General features: G+C 39.0%; 1 protein-coding gene across 1 annotated transcript; it reads left to right on the plus strand.

Moving 5' to 3' along the window:
* Positions 1-11,828: 11,828 nt before the first annotated feature.
* On the plus strand, positions 11,829-12,536 carry LOC143571159 (uncharacterized). Its single transcript, XM_077056661.1, has one exon. The coding sequence runs from the start codon at positions 11,829-11,831 to the stop codon at positions 12,534-12,536; it is 708 nt and encodes a 235-aa protein (XP_076912776.1).
* Positions 12,537-14,767: the final 2,231 nt, after the last annotated feature.

Here is a 14,767-nt window from a genome sequence, read left to right on the forward strand (position 1 = left end):
GGTACGCTTCCGAGTAATACCGAGCAGAACCTGAGAGGATTCGTGAAGGCTGTGACGACGAGGAGCGGTGCAGGGGCACGAGATGAGCCCGTGATCCAGCAGAGGTCTAGAGGAAAAGTCGTCGACGAGCCTACAGTCGATGGAGAGGAGCAGGTAGATGAGGAGATTCAGATGGAGTCTCCGCCAGCTCAAGTGCATCAGAGGAGCAGCCTAGGGCGTTCAGCACAGGCCGAGAAACAGCAGTCACCGAGCGAGCCACCGAGAGTTTACAAACCCCGATTACCATACCCCGGGAGAGTCCGTAGAGATTGAGATGAGGAGCAGAACTCCAAATTCCTTGATCTTTTGAAGAAATTTTACCTCAATATCCCATTCCTTGAGGCACTCACTTAGATGCCTAAACACGCGAAGTTCCTCAAGGATATTCTCTCGAACAAGGAGAAGTTAGCTAAGGCCGATTCCACCCCTTTGAGTGCTAGTTGTTCTGCTATCTTACAGAGGAAGTTACCAGAGAAGAGTGCCGATCCAGGGAGTTTCACAAGTCCCTGCACTTTGAGTGATGATACAGTGGTTCATGCGCTGGCTGATCTTGGTTCCAGTATCAATCTCATGCCGTATTCTGTGTATCGCAAGCTGGGTTTAAGCGAACCAAGACCTACGAGGATGAGTATCCAGCTTGCTGATCGTTCCGTGAAGTATCTGCGTGGGATTGTTGAGAACATGCTCATTCGCATTGGTAAGTTCATTTTCCCGGTGGACTTCGTTATTCTTGACATGAATGAGGATGATAATGTTCCACTCATTTTGGGCAGACCTTTTCTGGCCACCGCACACGCGTTGATCGATATTCGCGATGGAAAACTGATCCGTCGAGTCGGGGATGAGAACGTCACGTTTGACGTTCGACAGTCATCTAAGCATCCCAAATCGACTGATGACTCCCTATGCTTCATTGATACGATCATGACTCATGTGGGGGAGTTTTCCAGTGACCCCGGTGGAGTCCCCGCCTCAGACACACATATCCTAGATAGGGAGACCCCGGAGGTTGAGATGGTCGCCTTGACTGAACACCCCCCTGATGCTGACATTGAGTCGTCTTCCTTTGATTCTGAGTTATCTACCGGAGATCATCATGTTCATCAGTTGCTTGAGTTGGAGGAGTTACAGGACCGTACTTACGCGCATTCAGATTGTTATAAGTAGCAGGTGAAGGAACTGCAGGATCGTAAGTTAGAGGGTATTGAGCAGTTTATGTGTGGGGATATGGTCTTATGGTATAATTCCCGGTTGAGGTTATTCCCGGGAAAGTTGAGATCCCGTTGGTCAGGTCTGTTTATGATTACTGAGGTTTTCCCGGATGCCACTGTTGAGATAAAGGATAAAGGCGGGATGTTTATGGTGAACGGTGGTAGACTGATGCACTACATTGGCGAGCCGATGACTGATCAGACAATCGAGGTATTCTACCTTGACCCACTCTCCGAGACGTAGACGTGTGGATGCACACTCGGGAGACTGCCCGAGTTGTAGAGTTTGTATTTCTGTATTTGTGTGTGCTATCAGTTTTATTTGTTTTGTCTAACAAAAAAAAAACACAAAAATATGTTGATTTCTTTATGTTTTTGTTTTCCGTGTTGTATGCCACTACATGCGAGCGAGTTTGAGTTTTGCAGGTTATATTATGCGCATAGTAGCTATGGTGGCGTCTTGGAACAGGTTCTCCCAAGGTTGCGGCCGCGAATGAAATGCTATACGGTCGTTTGGATACTACTCAACTGTTGAAGATTCTACACACAAACCAGGGGAGTAACCTGTTCTTTGTTTTATTCTTGTATACTTTATTTTTATTTTCTGTTTTAGTTTTAATTCTTTTCATTCTACTCATCGAGGACGATTACGTTCTAAGTGTGGGGATGGAGTTTATTTTACTTAGTTGTAGAAATTTTATTGAAAAAAAAAATTAATTAAAAATTTGAAAAATTTTGAAAAAATAGTCCCTTGAAAGATGTTTCTTCTACGTTAAACAGGAAATGATATTATTACCGAGTAGTAGTTATTTTATAACTTGGTGTTTTCAAAAAAATATCTATATAATAAATAAGAACAGTGCCCATTAGACCCGCACGTAATGTATGGTAACCGAACGGTTTAGACTCAGTAATCGTGTGTCGGTAGGCTCAGCCTTTAAGAATGAAAGGGCGGTTTGGTTTTTGACCTAATTGAACCTTTTAAATGGCCTGACTTTAGTGGGAAACACCTTAGGGGTTTTGATTGTTTAACTAAGCTCGTGACAAGACTGGTATGAAAAGTCGGGTCATACTCAGGCCTCGAGTCACATGATCGTCTATATATATTAGTTGTTTTATCTTTTGTATTTGTTTCTGTTCATGCAAAAAGCCAAAAGGCAGAAAAAGTAAAAAAAATAAAAGAAAGAATGCATTTGTAATTGTGTGCACTTGAAAGAGAGCTAGAGTTTATAGTTTGTATATGAGTCGAAATGTTTAATCATGTGGCAAAAGGTTTAACTCAAGTTGGGGTGGCTTGGCCTGGTTTAATGGAATTGGTGAAGTGGCAGCAGGGCTTTTAGGTGTGGGTTCCACTTAGTCATACAAATTAATAGAATTGTAACGCCTTATTTGCCTCGGTAAGTATTAGGGGCATGGGTTTAAAGCGGACAGCAATACCGGCAATCGACCTGATCTGGCTTATTAAGTGAAAGTTGGAAGAAATATTTGGGTAACATGTTACTTGTTCTAATACTTTAAAAAATAATAATAATAATAAATAATAATAAAACCAAGAGTTGTCGGTTGAACTCGGGTATGATCCTGTGTAGTATTCTTTTTCAGGGACGAAAAAGTCTTAATTGTGGAGATATTTGATGTGTTGTAAAACACACGTATTTTCCCCACCTTTTTTCTACGTTTTTGTATTACATTTTATGTGTTTTGACTTGTTTTAGATAGCTTTTACATATTAATCCTTTACGAGCTTTTTACGCTTACAAGTTCAAGACAAAGTTCAAGGCCCGACCCGTATGCATCATGGAGGCCCAAGACCATATTCTATTATAACATAAAAAAAATTAAAAAACCCTAAGGTGAACAGTAGCTGCGATCGGCGGTTTGGGCAGGAAGAAAAGAAAGAAAAAAGTTTTGTGGGGTTAGGGTTTGATCGCGTGACGGCTAGGGAAGGAAGAAGGAAGCAAGTGCAGGCCTCGGTGATCGTTTACCGTCAGTTTACAGCAGCCGGAATACCCAATATCCTTACATCTTTTACTTTGTTCATCAAACTTTTAGTTTCTTGCTTAATTGTTAATGTGTTTTGCAATTGTGTTAGAGATTGAAGTGTTTATTATTATTGTTGATCGTTGGACAATTGTTAAGATGATTGGTATGAGTTTATTGATGTGTTTATTAATTGTTCATGGCTGTCCAAAGATGATTATTGGCTAAACTTGTTAGTTCTACCTAGGAATGATGATTCTTGTTAGTGTTTGATGAGCTTGTTGGATTGTTTGATTGGTAGACTTGAATTGTTATTGTAAAGTTTGATTTAGACACGAAATAGGTTGTGTTTAAGGGCTGGAAATTTTGGTGATTCATTGCATAAACCCCGTGCGTCGGTTGATTAGTTTTGTATTAATTGATCGGTGCATTGTTTGATTCTAGACTTTGTGTTTAGGGTTTGTTTGCGGTAGGTACCACCGTAGGGTTTTGTTGCGTGATTAATTGGATTAAGTACAACAGTTAGACACCTTCTTTGAGATCGAGAGGTGATAGGAAGTTAGGGTTGTCTCATTGCCTTGCATGCTAGAATAAGGATTGCGCGAGAGCAAGTTCGTTTCTTGTCAGGTTTAGGTGTTTTGAGCGACTAGTTGATCTATTTTAGTTTATGTTGAATTGTTCAGCTATCCTTGGTTGTGTAGTATTCATTACCATTAGGGTCGAGTGTTGGTGAGACCGAGAGGTGATCTAGCATTAGAACACGTTAGCAATTGTTTCCCGGTTTGGTCGTTTTAGGCGATTTTGAGTAGTTTAGGCTTGTTGAGAGAGACCGAGAGGTGGTCTAGTGAGCCCGAGCGATCCTTAGTCGTGTCATCTTTAGGGACCGGTGTCTTAAAATCATTCAATCCATTAGCTTGTTAGGCCTACAATTTGATTCAGACCTAGGTAGACGTTTTTCTCCATCCTAAGTTAACACAGTTAGTTCCCCGTTAAGTTTTCTATTTTAGGTAACTTTTGTCAGTCAGTTTAGTTAGTCCAGTTAAGTAAGTAAAAATAAAAAATCAATATAATATTATTCTAAGGTAGGTCTTTTCTAGGGTTAGTAGTCGTTAGAGTCTTACGTGTCCACGTGTTCGATACTCGGACTTCCTAGATATATACTACTTGCGATCGGTATACTTGCCGGTTGTGTGTGGTTTTAGGATTTTCATTTTATATTTAAAGCTTAGTTGTGAGGGTCATTTTTATAGGGTTATTAGACACACATCATTTAGTTATGCTTTCGAGTATGGTTTCTAAACAACCATGTGTGAATGTCTGTGAGTTAATTATGCTGAAACTTTGGTTAAGGTATGGTCTAAAGCAAAGGTTATTCTCGAGTATGAGTTTTAAATGTCATGAACTTAATTTGCTTAAGTTTTTCTTTCAAGTAGACGTGGATGCGAGCAAACTTCTTAATAGAAAAACTTTAAATACTTAACCAATTTTCAAGAAAGTTTTGTCGAGAACATTTAGAAAATGCTTTCGAGCAAACTAAATGACAACTATTTTTGGCAATGTGCTCGAGCAGAGTAAAAGATAAATTTCAAATTCAAACTACACTTTGCTTGCACTAAATGACAAACTAGGGTTTTACACCCTAAGCGTTAGGTATAAAACGGGACTTAGAAATTTTTATCAGTCACTTTTTCCCTCACTTGCAAAATAACCTCTGCTCGTGACTCTTATTCGATTGTCAATTGCTCGACACTACTTTCAATCTTACGAATATAGCCATTAGCTCTGATTCTGACTTGGTAAGATATTGTTAATCGATTCTCGATTCTCCGACCATTGGAATTAGGGTTTATATTGACTAATTTATTAACTTATTATCTTGATTTTGCAGTTTCGCTAATTGTTAAGGAACATGTTATTGAAGACGACCCCCTTCTCTAACTATTGTCGCTATTTTCACTATACTGACGATTAACTTTGTTTTACAGATCTAATGGCAATGAAATTCCAGAAGAAGCACAATATGTGTGCTCGTCTTGTTGTAGACGCAGAGAACCGGGAGTTAGAGTTTATGATAACTTTTCTAAACAACTTCAACCTTAGAGTGGCATTGACAGAGAACCCCATCAATTACAAGAATCATATCACATATTTCTCGGGTTCAGCAGAGTATGCATACAACATAAATGGACGAAGGATTGAGGCCAATGTTCTTGGTCAATAGCTGGAGATAACTGAAGAGTCGATAAGAGACGCACTTCAATTTAACGGTAATCATAATGTGCAGCTATCTTATTCTATATAGAGGCTTCTCAGAATTTTTCAAGAAAGGATGTGTTATCAAGGAGTGATTCACGAGGGACAATTCCAAAAGGGGATGTTTTCTTTAATATACAGGTTTCTAATTCACCATGTGATATAGAGTTTTTCGTTTAGAAGAGGAACTTGGACACTTCTTAGCAGAGAGCAGTCTAATGCTACTGTCACCAATCTATACAACCAGCCATTCAACTTTTCAAGAATGATCTTTAACGGTTTGGTTAGTAATGCCCAAAAGGATTCAAATGAGAGGTTTTTAATGTATCTAAAATTTCTACAAATCTTGATCATTAGGGTATTACAAGGGTTAGCCATTGAGGGAGGCATTTTGGCTTTACAAGATCTGAATGTTTACAAGAGAATCAATGCAGCCAGGAGTCAATATGATGAGAATGCTGAATGGGACATCCTTCCATGGTTATTGAACAATCAACTTGAAGTGATAAAGGTTCGTCAATCCCCGGAACCAGATGTAGAAGACTTAGATGAGAGTGACAGTGAAGAATATTCTGATAATAGTGATAATGAAAATGCTGATGGTGAACCTCAAGTAGAACAAGAGCATGAAGTAAATTATCCAATTCAGATGGAGGAAGAGCATAATGAAGAGTCTGTTGTGGCTAGGACTGAGAAGGATGCTGAGTTTATTGATGATGATAAATTTGTTGTTGATGTGCTAAATAAAGTCAATAAAACAATTCAAATGATCACACCACTTGTCTCACCAAACCCTATTATCGACCATGATGATCATTCCTCACCAACAAAGGAACGACATTTATCAAGCCCAGAAACAGTTGACCCAACACAATCTTCACCTACAACAGAACCACTTTCACAAAGCCTTGAACCGATTTAACAAACACATGATTCGCCTGCAACAACAGAACCCATGTCCCCAAGTCTAGAACCGATAATTGAAATAACACATCATTCAACAGTCATTGATTTCACTATACCACCTTCACCTGAAACTTCCTCAAACCAACCTGAATTTAAACCTGAACAGTTTCCTACTCAGGATACACCATCATCTTCTCCCACCAAAATCAATGAAGATTTATTGGTAACAAACACGGAGTTGGAGTTTGAGAATCTTATGCTCAAAGAGAAAAATCCAGCCTTAGAAGAGGCTTTGATGATAGCTCAAAGAAGGATTCAAACCCTGGAGCATGCTGAGGTTGAGAAGACCTTAGATGCACCAAAATAGGGGGAGAATAATGAAGATGGTTAATAGTGATTGCAAAGACATCAAATGCCTTAAAATTGATTAGCATGGAATATGCTGAGGTTGAAGGGGAGTATGAAGAAAAAGATGAAAAGACTGATGAAAATAAAGGACATGTTGAGGTTGAAATGGAAGATAAGCAAGAAAATTAAAATCAAGGGGATGGTCATAGCACTATCTGAAAAGGACTTACAGCCCAAGGTTACTGCAAAAATTGCTTCAAGTGATGAATTATTAGAGAAGAATGAGTGTGTGAGTTAGTAAAGAGAATCATTGAGCTAAGAAATGCAGATCTTGAAGGAGAATAAGATGACATTCTACAAGAGGTCTTAGAGACCCTGATAAATATGAAGAACAAAGAGGAAGAGGAGAAAAAGTTTAGAGAACAAGCTGATGAGATCTTGGCAATTGTTCTAAAGGAACATAAAGAAAAATCTTTTGAAGGAAAAGATGAAAATGTCTATGAATTGGAAAGAAAAGTAGAATCAAAATAAGAAGAAGAAAAAGGGCCAACGATAACATTTGAACAATATTCCAAGTTCATCTCACAATTGGTTATGCTCAGAACTAACTATGACATTCTGCTAAATCCTGAAGAGCATGCTAAGGAGACGGTAGAAGCTGCTAGAAGAGCACAGGCAAAGTACAGAGAATTGAAGAGATAATTGATCAAGCTAAGAATGAAACTACTACTGAACCAATTATCACAGAGCCCACTGACTCAGAGGAACCTATGGTCAATGAATCAGGAGAGAAGAAGGATACAGTTGATGAAGAAAGTCATGAAAGAAAGAGAAGAAAGAGTGAAGAATTGGGAAAGCCATCTGTGAAAAAGGTTTACAAGAGAAGAAAGAAAGAAAGGAGTGTTGAAATTGAAGAACCTGTGATTGGAGCTCTTGAAGGAACTGAAAATGAGATTATCATTGAAGAGGTAGAGGAACAAATGAAATCTGATCCAAAAATCATTTTCTTGATGCAGTATGAAATTAACCTTGAAATACTAAAAAAGATGTATGAAACTGATGTTGAACAAATGGCTGAACTAAAGGTCAAAGAAAAAAAGGAGAAATGAGAAAAGAGTGAACAAAAGCTAAAGGATGACGTCTACCTTTTGAGTCTGGGTTATTAGCAGAGACATATAAACAAAATGACAAGAGAAAGGATTATGGAAGCGGCTAATGAGTGGAGAAAAAGAGAATCACAAAGAAATTTCCTATTCCAAGCTGGACATATCATCTCATACTTGAATAGACAACCTTTCAGTGAGATTGACAAAATGCACATGAAAGAAGTTGTAGATGATACTGCTAAGTATGATAAATAAGCAAAGAAGAAAGGTGATGAAGAATCCAAAAGGAGATATGACGAGCTGAAAGAAAGTACGAAAAGGAAGTAAGATTTCTGGTTGAAAATGACTATAAGTTTGACTCTGTCCAGAACTTATCCAAAATTGCCCTACAAGAGAGAGAGAAAATGGTTAAAGAAGCCCATGAGTTGAATAAATTCAAATTGCAAATTGAAAGGGAAAAACAGAGAAAAGAGCAAGAAGAAAAGGAAAAGATAGAAGCTGAGAAGAAGGGGGAAGATGCAAAAGAGCGGTTTGAGGACCTAGAAAGGGTAAAAATCTTGAAGGATATTTTGTTAAAGAAGGGCATGAAAGAAGCTGAATTTGAAAGTCTCTCACATGAAGAACAAATGGAAATTTATCACCGAGAACAGAGATTGTTCTTAGAAGAAGAAAGAAGGTTAGGGAAGAACAAAGACGAAAAGAAAGCATGATGGTTTAAGAAAAAAAGTAACTGAACGACAGGTTGTAGAGATGATCAGTATTTTGTGTAGAAGAGTTGCTAGATATCCATAATTGATATTTAAAAGTAAACAAGAAGTAAAAAGGCTGTATGATGATTTAGAAAAGAAGCATTCGAAGAAGACTTCATCATCGGCATCTGGAAGACAAGGGATTCAATCTGAGGTGCAGAGGCAGCAACACCAAAGGAACTACTTCAATCTGCATACTCACTTGTATTTTGATGCAAGATCTAAAACATTGAGAGTAGTTACTGAACAAAGAACTGAAATTCAAATTATTTTCAGAAAAGACATCAATGATTTTAGAAGGGTGCAATTGGAGAAGATGACACAATTGGACCTCTATTTACACAGAGACAAACTGACAGGTCAACAAAAGAACGATCTTTCAAAGTATTAGCATGAAAAAGTTGTTAAGGGATTCCCGTCGCTTGACCAGAGGAGAAAGGAGACGTATTCTAAAGCTGAAAAGGCAAGAATTGAGAAATGATTAAGAGAAGTCAGATGGTCAGAGTTCTCCTTTCATGAATCAAAGAAAAGGAAGACTTCAAGCTCACAAACCAAATCAAGAACAAGTGGCTCAATCTCAAAAATGAGAACGTTAAGAGAGAGTCTAGCCATGAGAAGGGAAATGCAAGTACCAAATTCCCAGCTTCAAGAAGGCGGAAAAATCACTCACCTCACATTCAACAAACAAAGCGAGATAGTTTCACTAAGGAATGCACATGGAAGGACAATAGCAATAATGGAACTAGACTTCGAGTTGGAGTTCATCCACGTCCCGGATCTAGCAGAAATAATGAAGTAGAAGTGCGAATAGATTCAATGGATGAAGTTGAACTTGATACGTTCAAACAGAGAGCATTTGCAGTCAGACATGAAAAACTAATTAGGGCTCAGAGGCAAAACTGAAATAGACTACAAAAATTTGTGTTTACAGGAATAATCTTATAAATTTTATTGTCTTTAACATTCTTTGTAATTTGTTTAAACTTGTAATTCGATGTTGATTGAAATTTTTATGTGTAATGCCCTTGAGGCAGAATTTGATTATGTAATGTAATGACTATTTCCTTAAATTGACTATGATTACGTTTTGATATATGTGTAACTTAATGCAGGCATGTTTTGGTGGATCTGAGCTTGTTTCAATCTAGTGGGAGATTGTTGAGTTGGAAATTTACAAGGAAGATTGGAATCTTCTCAACCTCCTCAAAGAAATGGCTATGTATGGACTTCGAGCAATCTTGGACCTTCGAGCATGGCTTTGCAACCTCGAGCATGATGTCTTATGCTCATAAGACTATCTTCTGGAATTTATGCTAAGTGTTGAAAGCTTCGAGCAAGCTACACTTCATCAAGCAAGGATGTTCTTCATCGACTATGGATTGCTATTCAAGCAAACAACTTGAAATATCCAGCCTAAACCAAGTCACTCGAGAATCTTGGTGGGTCGAGCATGGATACAATAAAAGAAGATCTCAAATGTTCTAAGTATAAGCTTCGAACATGGTTCAATCCCGAGCAAGCTTCTGTTCCCGAATGCTGAAAGTTGCTCACAATAAGTCATAAGGCAAGATTGAAGTGATCAAGAAGAACATGTTTGCTCGTGGAACATATTCTAGCAAAGCAAGAATATGTTGTGAAGATTGAAGTTTGCTGAAGAAAAATATTTTCTTGTGAAAATATTCTAAGTAAAGTCTCTTCGAAGACATGTTTCAAGCATACTATGCATTACAAGGTCTGCTCGACAAGGAATTATCATACTCGAAGACCTAGTTACACTTGTATTTGTTTTGTCATTCATTATGTAATCATTAGGGTTTCTAGAAGGAATGTCTGGGCCTATAAATGGAGTCCTAGGTTTCACAAACAAGGTAAGAGTGTTGATCATGATTTACGAGAGCATAACTAGAAAAGCCAATATTCCTGGTTCATGCTATCTTGTACCGCCATCACGAAACCCTAGACATTCCATGCAACCTTGTCACTGTTTATAAATGATATATTAATATTGTGAATCTTTATATATTGCCTCTTCTTATTATTTTTTTCACTCTAATCTTCATTCCCAGGCTCTGCCTATATTGATTCCGCCTGTATAATCAAAAGGCGTTTGGGCTATTAGATCTAGTGTGTTCTTGTTGACTACTATTGGTTTTGCACTAGGTCTGCTCCTAACACCTTACTTTGGAAGGACCTCAAGGATGCGATGAAGAAAGAGTTTTGTCCCGAGCATGCATTGCAAAGGCTCGAGACGGAGTTTGGAACTATAACAAATCGGTGGTGATAACTCAACCTACTCGAACCTTTTTAAGGAGTTAAGCTTGATGTTACCCCATCTTGTGACTCTGAATCCCCGGGTATCCGCAAGTATATCCGGGGACTGCCCATGATTTTTCTTGATGATGTGGTCTATCGAGATCCTCTCTCGATTGAGGAAGCCATAGACCTTGCTTCTTCTTTAGCTAATGACCATGTTCGCGATGGTACCTCATCCCGTAAGGATTCTAAACCTGCTGCCGAGAAAACCAAAGCCGAATCCTCTACTGATGCCAAAGCTCAACCCAAGCCTGCCCAAAGTAACTCTAACCGCTACCACAAGAACAACAACACTAATCAAAAGAGGAAAACCATATCACCAAAACTATACCGTGAACCAAGCCAATAACCAACCCCAAAACCAAAATGTTCCCAACAAGAAACCGTATAGCATACCACACCCATATGCTTCATATGTAACTGCCATCACCCACCTTTAACCACTTGCCGTTTTTTCACTCGATGTAAACGCTATGGGCACCTTGCCAACACTTGTTGTGTACCGCCTAACGCACGAGCCGCTCCACAACAGTCTGCACCGTCTACCCCTAGACCTGCTAATACCCCTCATGCTCAACCCGGTGTTACTAATTACCCGTGCTTGCTACAATTGTGGATATCTTAGTCATCTTCACAATATGTGCCATCTACTAGCCCATGCCCATCAAGCCCATGTTATGCCTCCACCATACTATACTTATCAAGCCCAAATTGTTCCTTCACTTTACTATACTAGCCAAGCTTACCAAGTTCAAACCTACCAACCCCCGATCTCACAAAGTTTTGCACCTGACATCTATGCTCCTCAAGTTCCTCAACTCATGGGTGCTCCTCATGTAACTACTCAAGCCCATGCTATCCAAGCTCCTTCAACCAATCAAGTTGCTCAAGCCCTTTAAAGTTCGAATGGTTGTGCCTTCATGATGAATGTGAATCAAGCTCAAAATTCTAGCGATGTGGTGAATCGTACGTTCTCTATTAATAACCATTCTGCTTCTATGTTGTTTGTTACTGGTGCCGATAAGAGTTTTATCTCTTTGGATTTTATGTATATTATTGATAAGCCTCGGGATAGATTGTCCAAGCCTTTTACCATAGAATTAGCGAAGGGGAATTTGATTAGTATTGATTCGATTACTCGGGATTGTGTCATAACTCTTAATAAGGTCAAGTTCTGTGTCGATCTTATTCCTAGGCAAATGAATAGTTTTGATTTCATAGCTGGGATGGATTGGTTAACTTTGAATCATGTTGACGTCATTTGCTTTAAGAAATTTCTTCGTATACCTCTCAAAGATGGTCGTATTCTTAAGGTGTTCAGTAGTACTCCTGCTTCTAAATTTAATCTTATGTCGTGTTTACAAGCTCAACGTTATTTGCGTAAGAAGTACTTTGCCTTTTTGGTGCTTGCGGTGGAAAAGGATAAGGATAAGAAGAAGATTCAAGATATCACGATCGTGCGTGATTTTCCTGACTTGTTTCCTGATGATGTTGTGGGACTTCCTCATATTCGTCAAGTCGAGTTTCGTATTGATCTCGTAACTGGAGCAAATCCTGTTGCTAAAGCACCCTATCACCTTGCACCGTCTGAAATGCAAGACTTCGAGCCAATTGCAAGAACTCTCGGATAAGGGTTTTGTTGGCCTGAGTTCTTCTCCTTGGCGCGCACCTATTTTGTTTGTGAAGAAGAAGGATGGTTTGTTCAGCATGTGCATCAATTATCGTGAACCCAACAAGCTCACCGTTAAGAATCATTACCCGCTCCCTCGTATCGATGATCTTTTCGATCAACTTCAAGGAGCCGCATGCTTCTCGAAGATCGATCTTCGTTCAGGTTATCATCAACTTCTTGTTAACGAAGATGACATCCCCAAGACCGCATTCTATACTCGATATGGGCATTACGTGTTTTATGTTATGCATTTTGGGCTAACCAATCCACCCACGGTTTTCATGGATCTCATGAACCGTGTGTGTAAACCCTACTTTGAAAAATTTGGAATGGTTTTCATCGATTACATTTTGATTTACTCCAAATCCGAAAACGATCATAAGGAACAATTGTATGCCAAATTTTCAAAATGTGAGTTTTGGCTTAAAGAAGTTTAATTTTTGGGCCATATTGTTAACAACAAAGGTATCCATGTCGATCCCGTGAAGATTGAAGCCGTTAAGAATAGGAAGACACCGACATCTCCCACCGAAGTTTGTTCTTTCCTTGGTTGGGTGGGATATTACCGTTGGTTCGTCCGTAATTTTTCGAAGATTGCATTGCTCCTTACTGCTCTAACAGATAAGGGTAAACCTTATGAGTGGGGGTCAAAGCAAGAAGAAGCGTTTCAAACCCTTAAAGACATGTTTTCAATGCTCCTACTCTTGCTTTTCCCGAGGGTAGTGAATATTTCGTCGTTTTCTGTGATGCATCTAACCAAGGCCTAGGTTGTGTCTTATGCAACGAGATAAAGTTATCGCGTATGCTTCGAGAAAACTCAGTGTTCACGAAAAGAATTATACAACACATGATCTCGAACATGGTGCCATCATATTCGTCTTGAAGATTTGGATAAACTATCTCTATGGTACAAAAGGCGTAGTGTTTACCGACCATAAGAGTCTCCATCTAATCTTTGATCAAAAGGAACTCAATATGAGACGTCGTTTGGCTGAGTTGCTTAGCAACTACGATTGCGAAATTCGCTACCATCCCAGTAAAGCGAATGTTGTGGCCAACACTCTCAGCCGTAGGAAATAAGTAAAATCCGTGTTGCTTACTTGTGTTCTTGTTCAAAATGATCTCTAAGAGTGTATTCTTAAAACGCAACACAAATCTCTCACCAAAGGCAATATGTATGACGAGATGTCATGTGGTGCGGAATCTCAATTGAAAGCTAAGCCCAATGGCTTGCTATATTTTCTTAATAGTTTATGGATTCCCGATCGTGGTGATCTTCGCAAATTCATTATGGACGAAGCTCATAAATCACGATATTTTGTTCATCCCAGTTCGGATAAAATGTACGCTGATATTCGTTCCATATTTTGGTAGCCCAGAATGAAGAAATGCATTGCTCTCTATGTTTCGAAATGTCTCGCTTGTTTTAAAGTCAAAGCCGACTTGCTCGAGCAACCTGCCATTTAGGTATGGAAGTGGAAAGATATTGCAATAGATTTCATTATTAAGCTTCCTTCTTCCCGAAAACAACATTATAGTATTTGGGTAATCATCGACCGTCTGACGAAATCTGCTCATTTTTTTCCCATCAAGGAAACTTATTATGTGGATCAATTGGCGCGCAGTTATGTTGAGAAGATTTTTTGTCATCATGGAACTCCCTTAACCATTATCTTCGATAGAGATGGTCGTTTTACTTCTTGCTTTTGGAAGTCTCTTCAATCAGCCTTGGGAGCTCATTTGGATCTCAGTACTGCCTATCATCCGCAATCTAATGGTCAGTCTGAGCGCACGATTCAAAGTCCAGAATACATGCTTTGCTCATGTGCCCTTGATTTTGGGGACAATTGGGATGTTCATTTGTCGCTCATCGAGTTTTCGTATAACAATAGCTTTAAATCCAGCATTGGTATGGCACCTTTCGAAGCCCTTTCGATTTTGGTGTTGGTCTCGTTGCTCATAAGCTTAAACTTCCTTTTGAACTCTCAAACGTTCACCCGGTGTTTCACATATCGAATTTGAAGAATTGTCTTGCCGAGGGTAATTTTCTAATACCTCTCGATGAAGTTCGTATTGATGAGACAATGCATTTCGTTGAAAGACCCTCTGAGATTACGGATCACAAGGATAAAGTCACTAAACATAGTCGCATACCATTAGTCAAAGTTCATTGGGAATCTAAACAAGGAT

The sequence above is a fragment of the Bidens hawaiensis genome, unplaced genomic scaffold, assembly GCF_021521415.1.
Source record: "Bidens hawaiensis isolate Kalapana, Puna unplaced genomic scaffold, B.hawaiensis_p1.1 tig00001299_1, whole genome shotgun sequence".
In the NCBI taxonomy this organism is placed as follows: Eukaryota; Viridiplantae; Streptophyta; class Magnoliopsida; order Asterales; family Asteraceae; genus Bidens; species Bidens hawaiensis.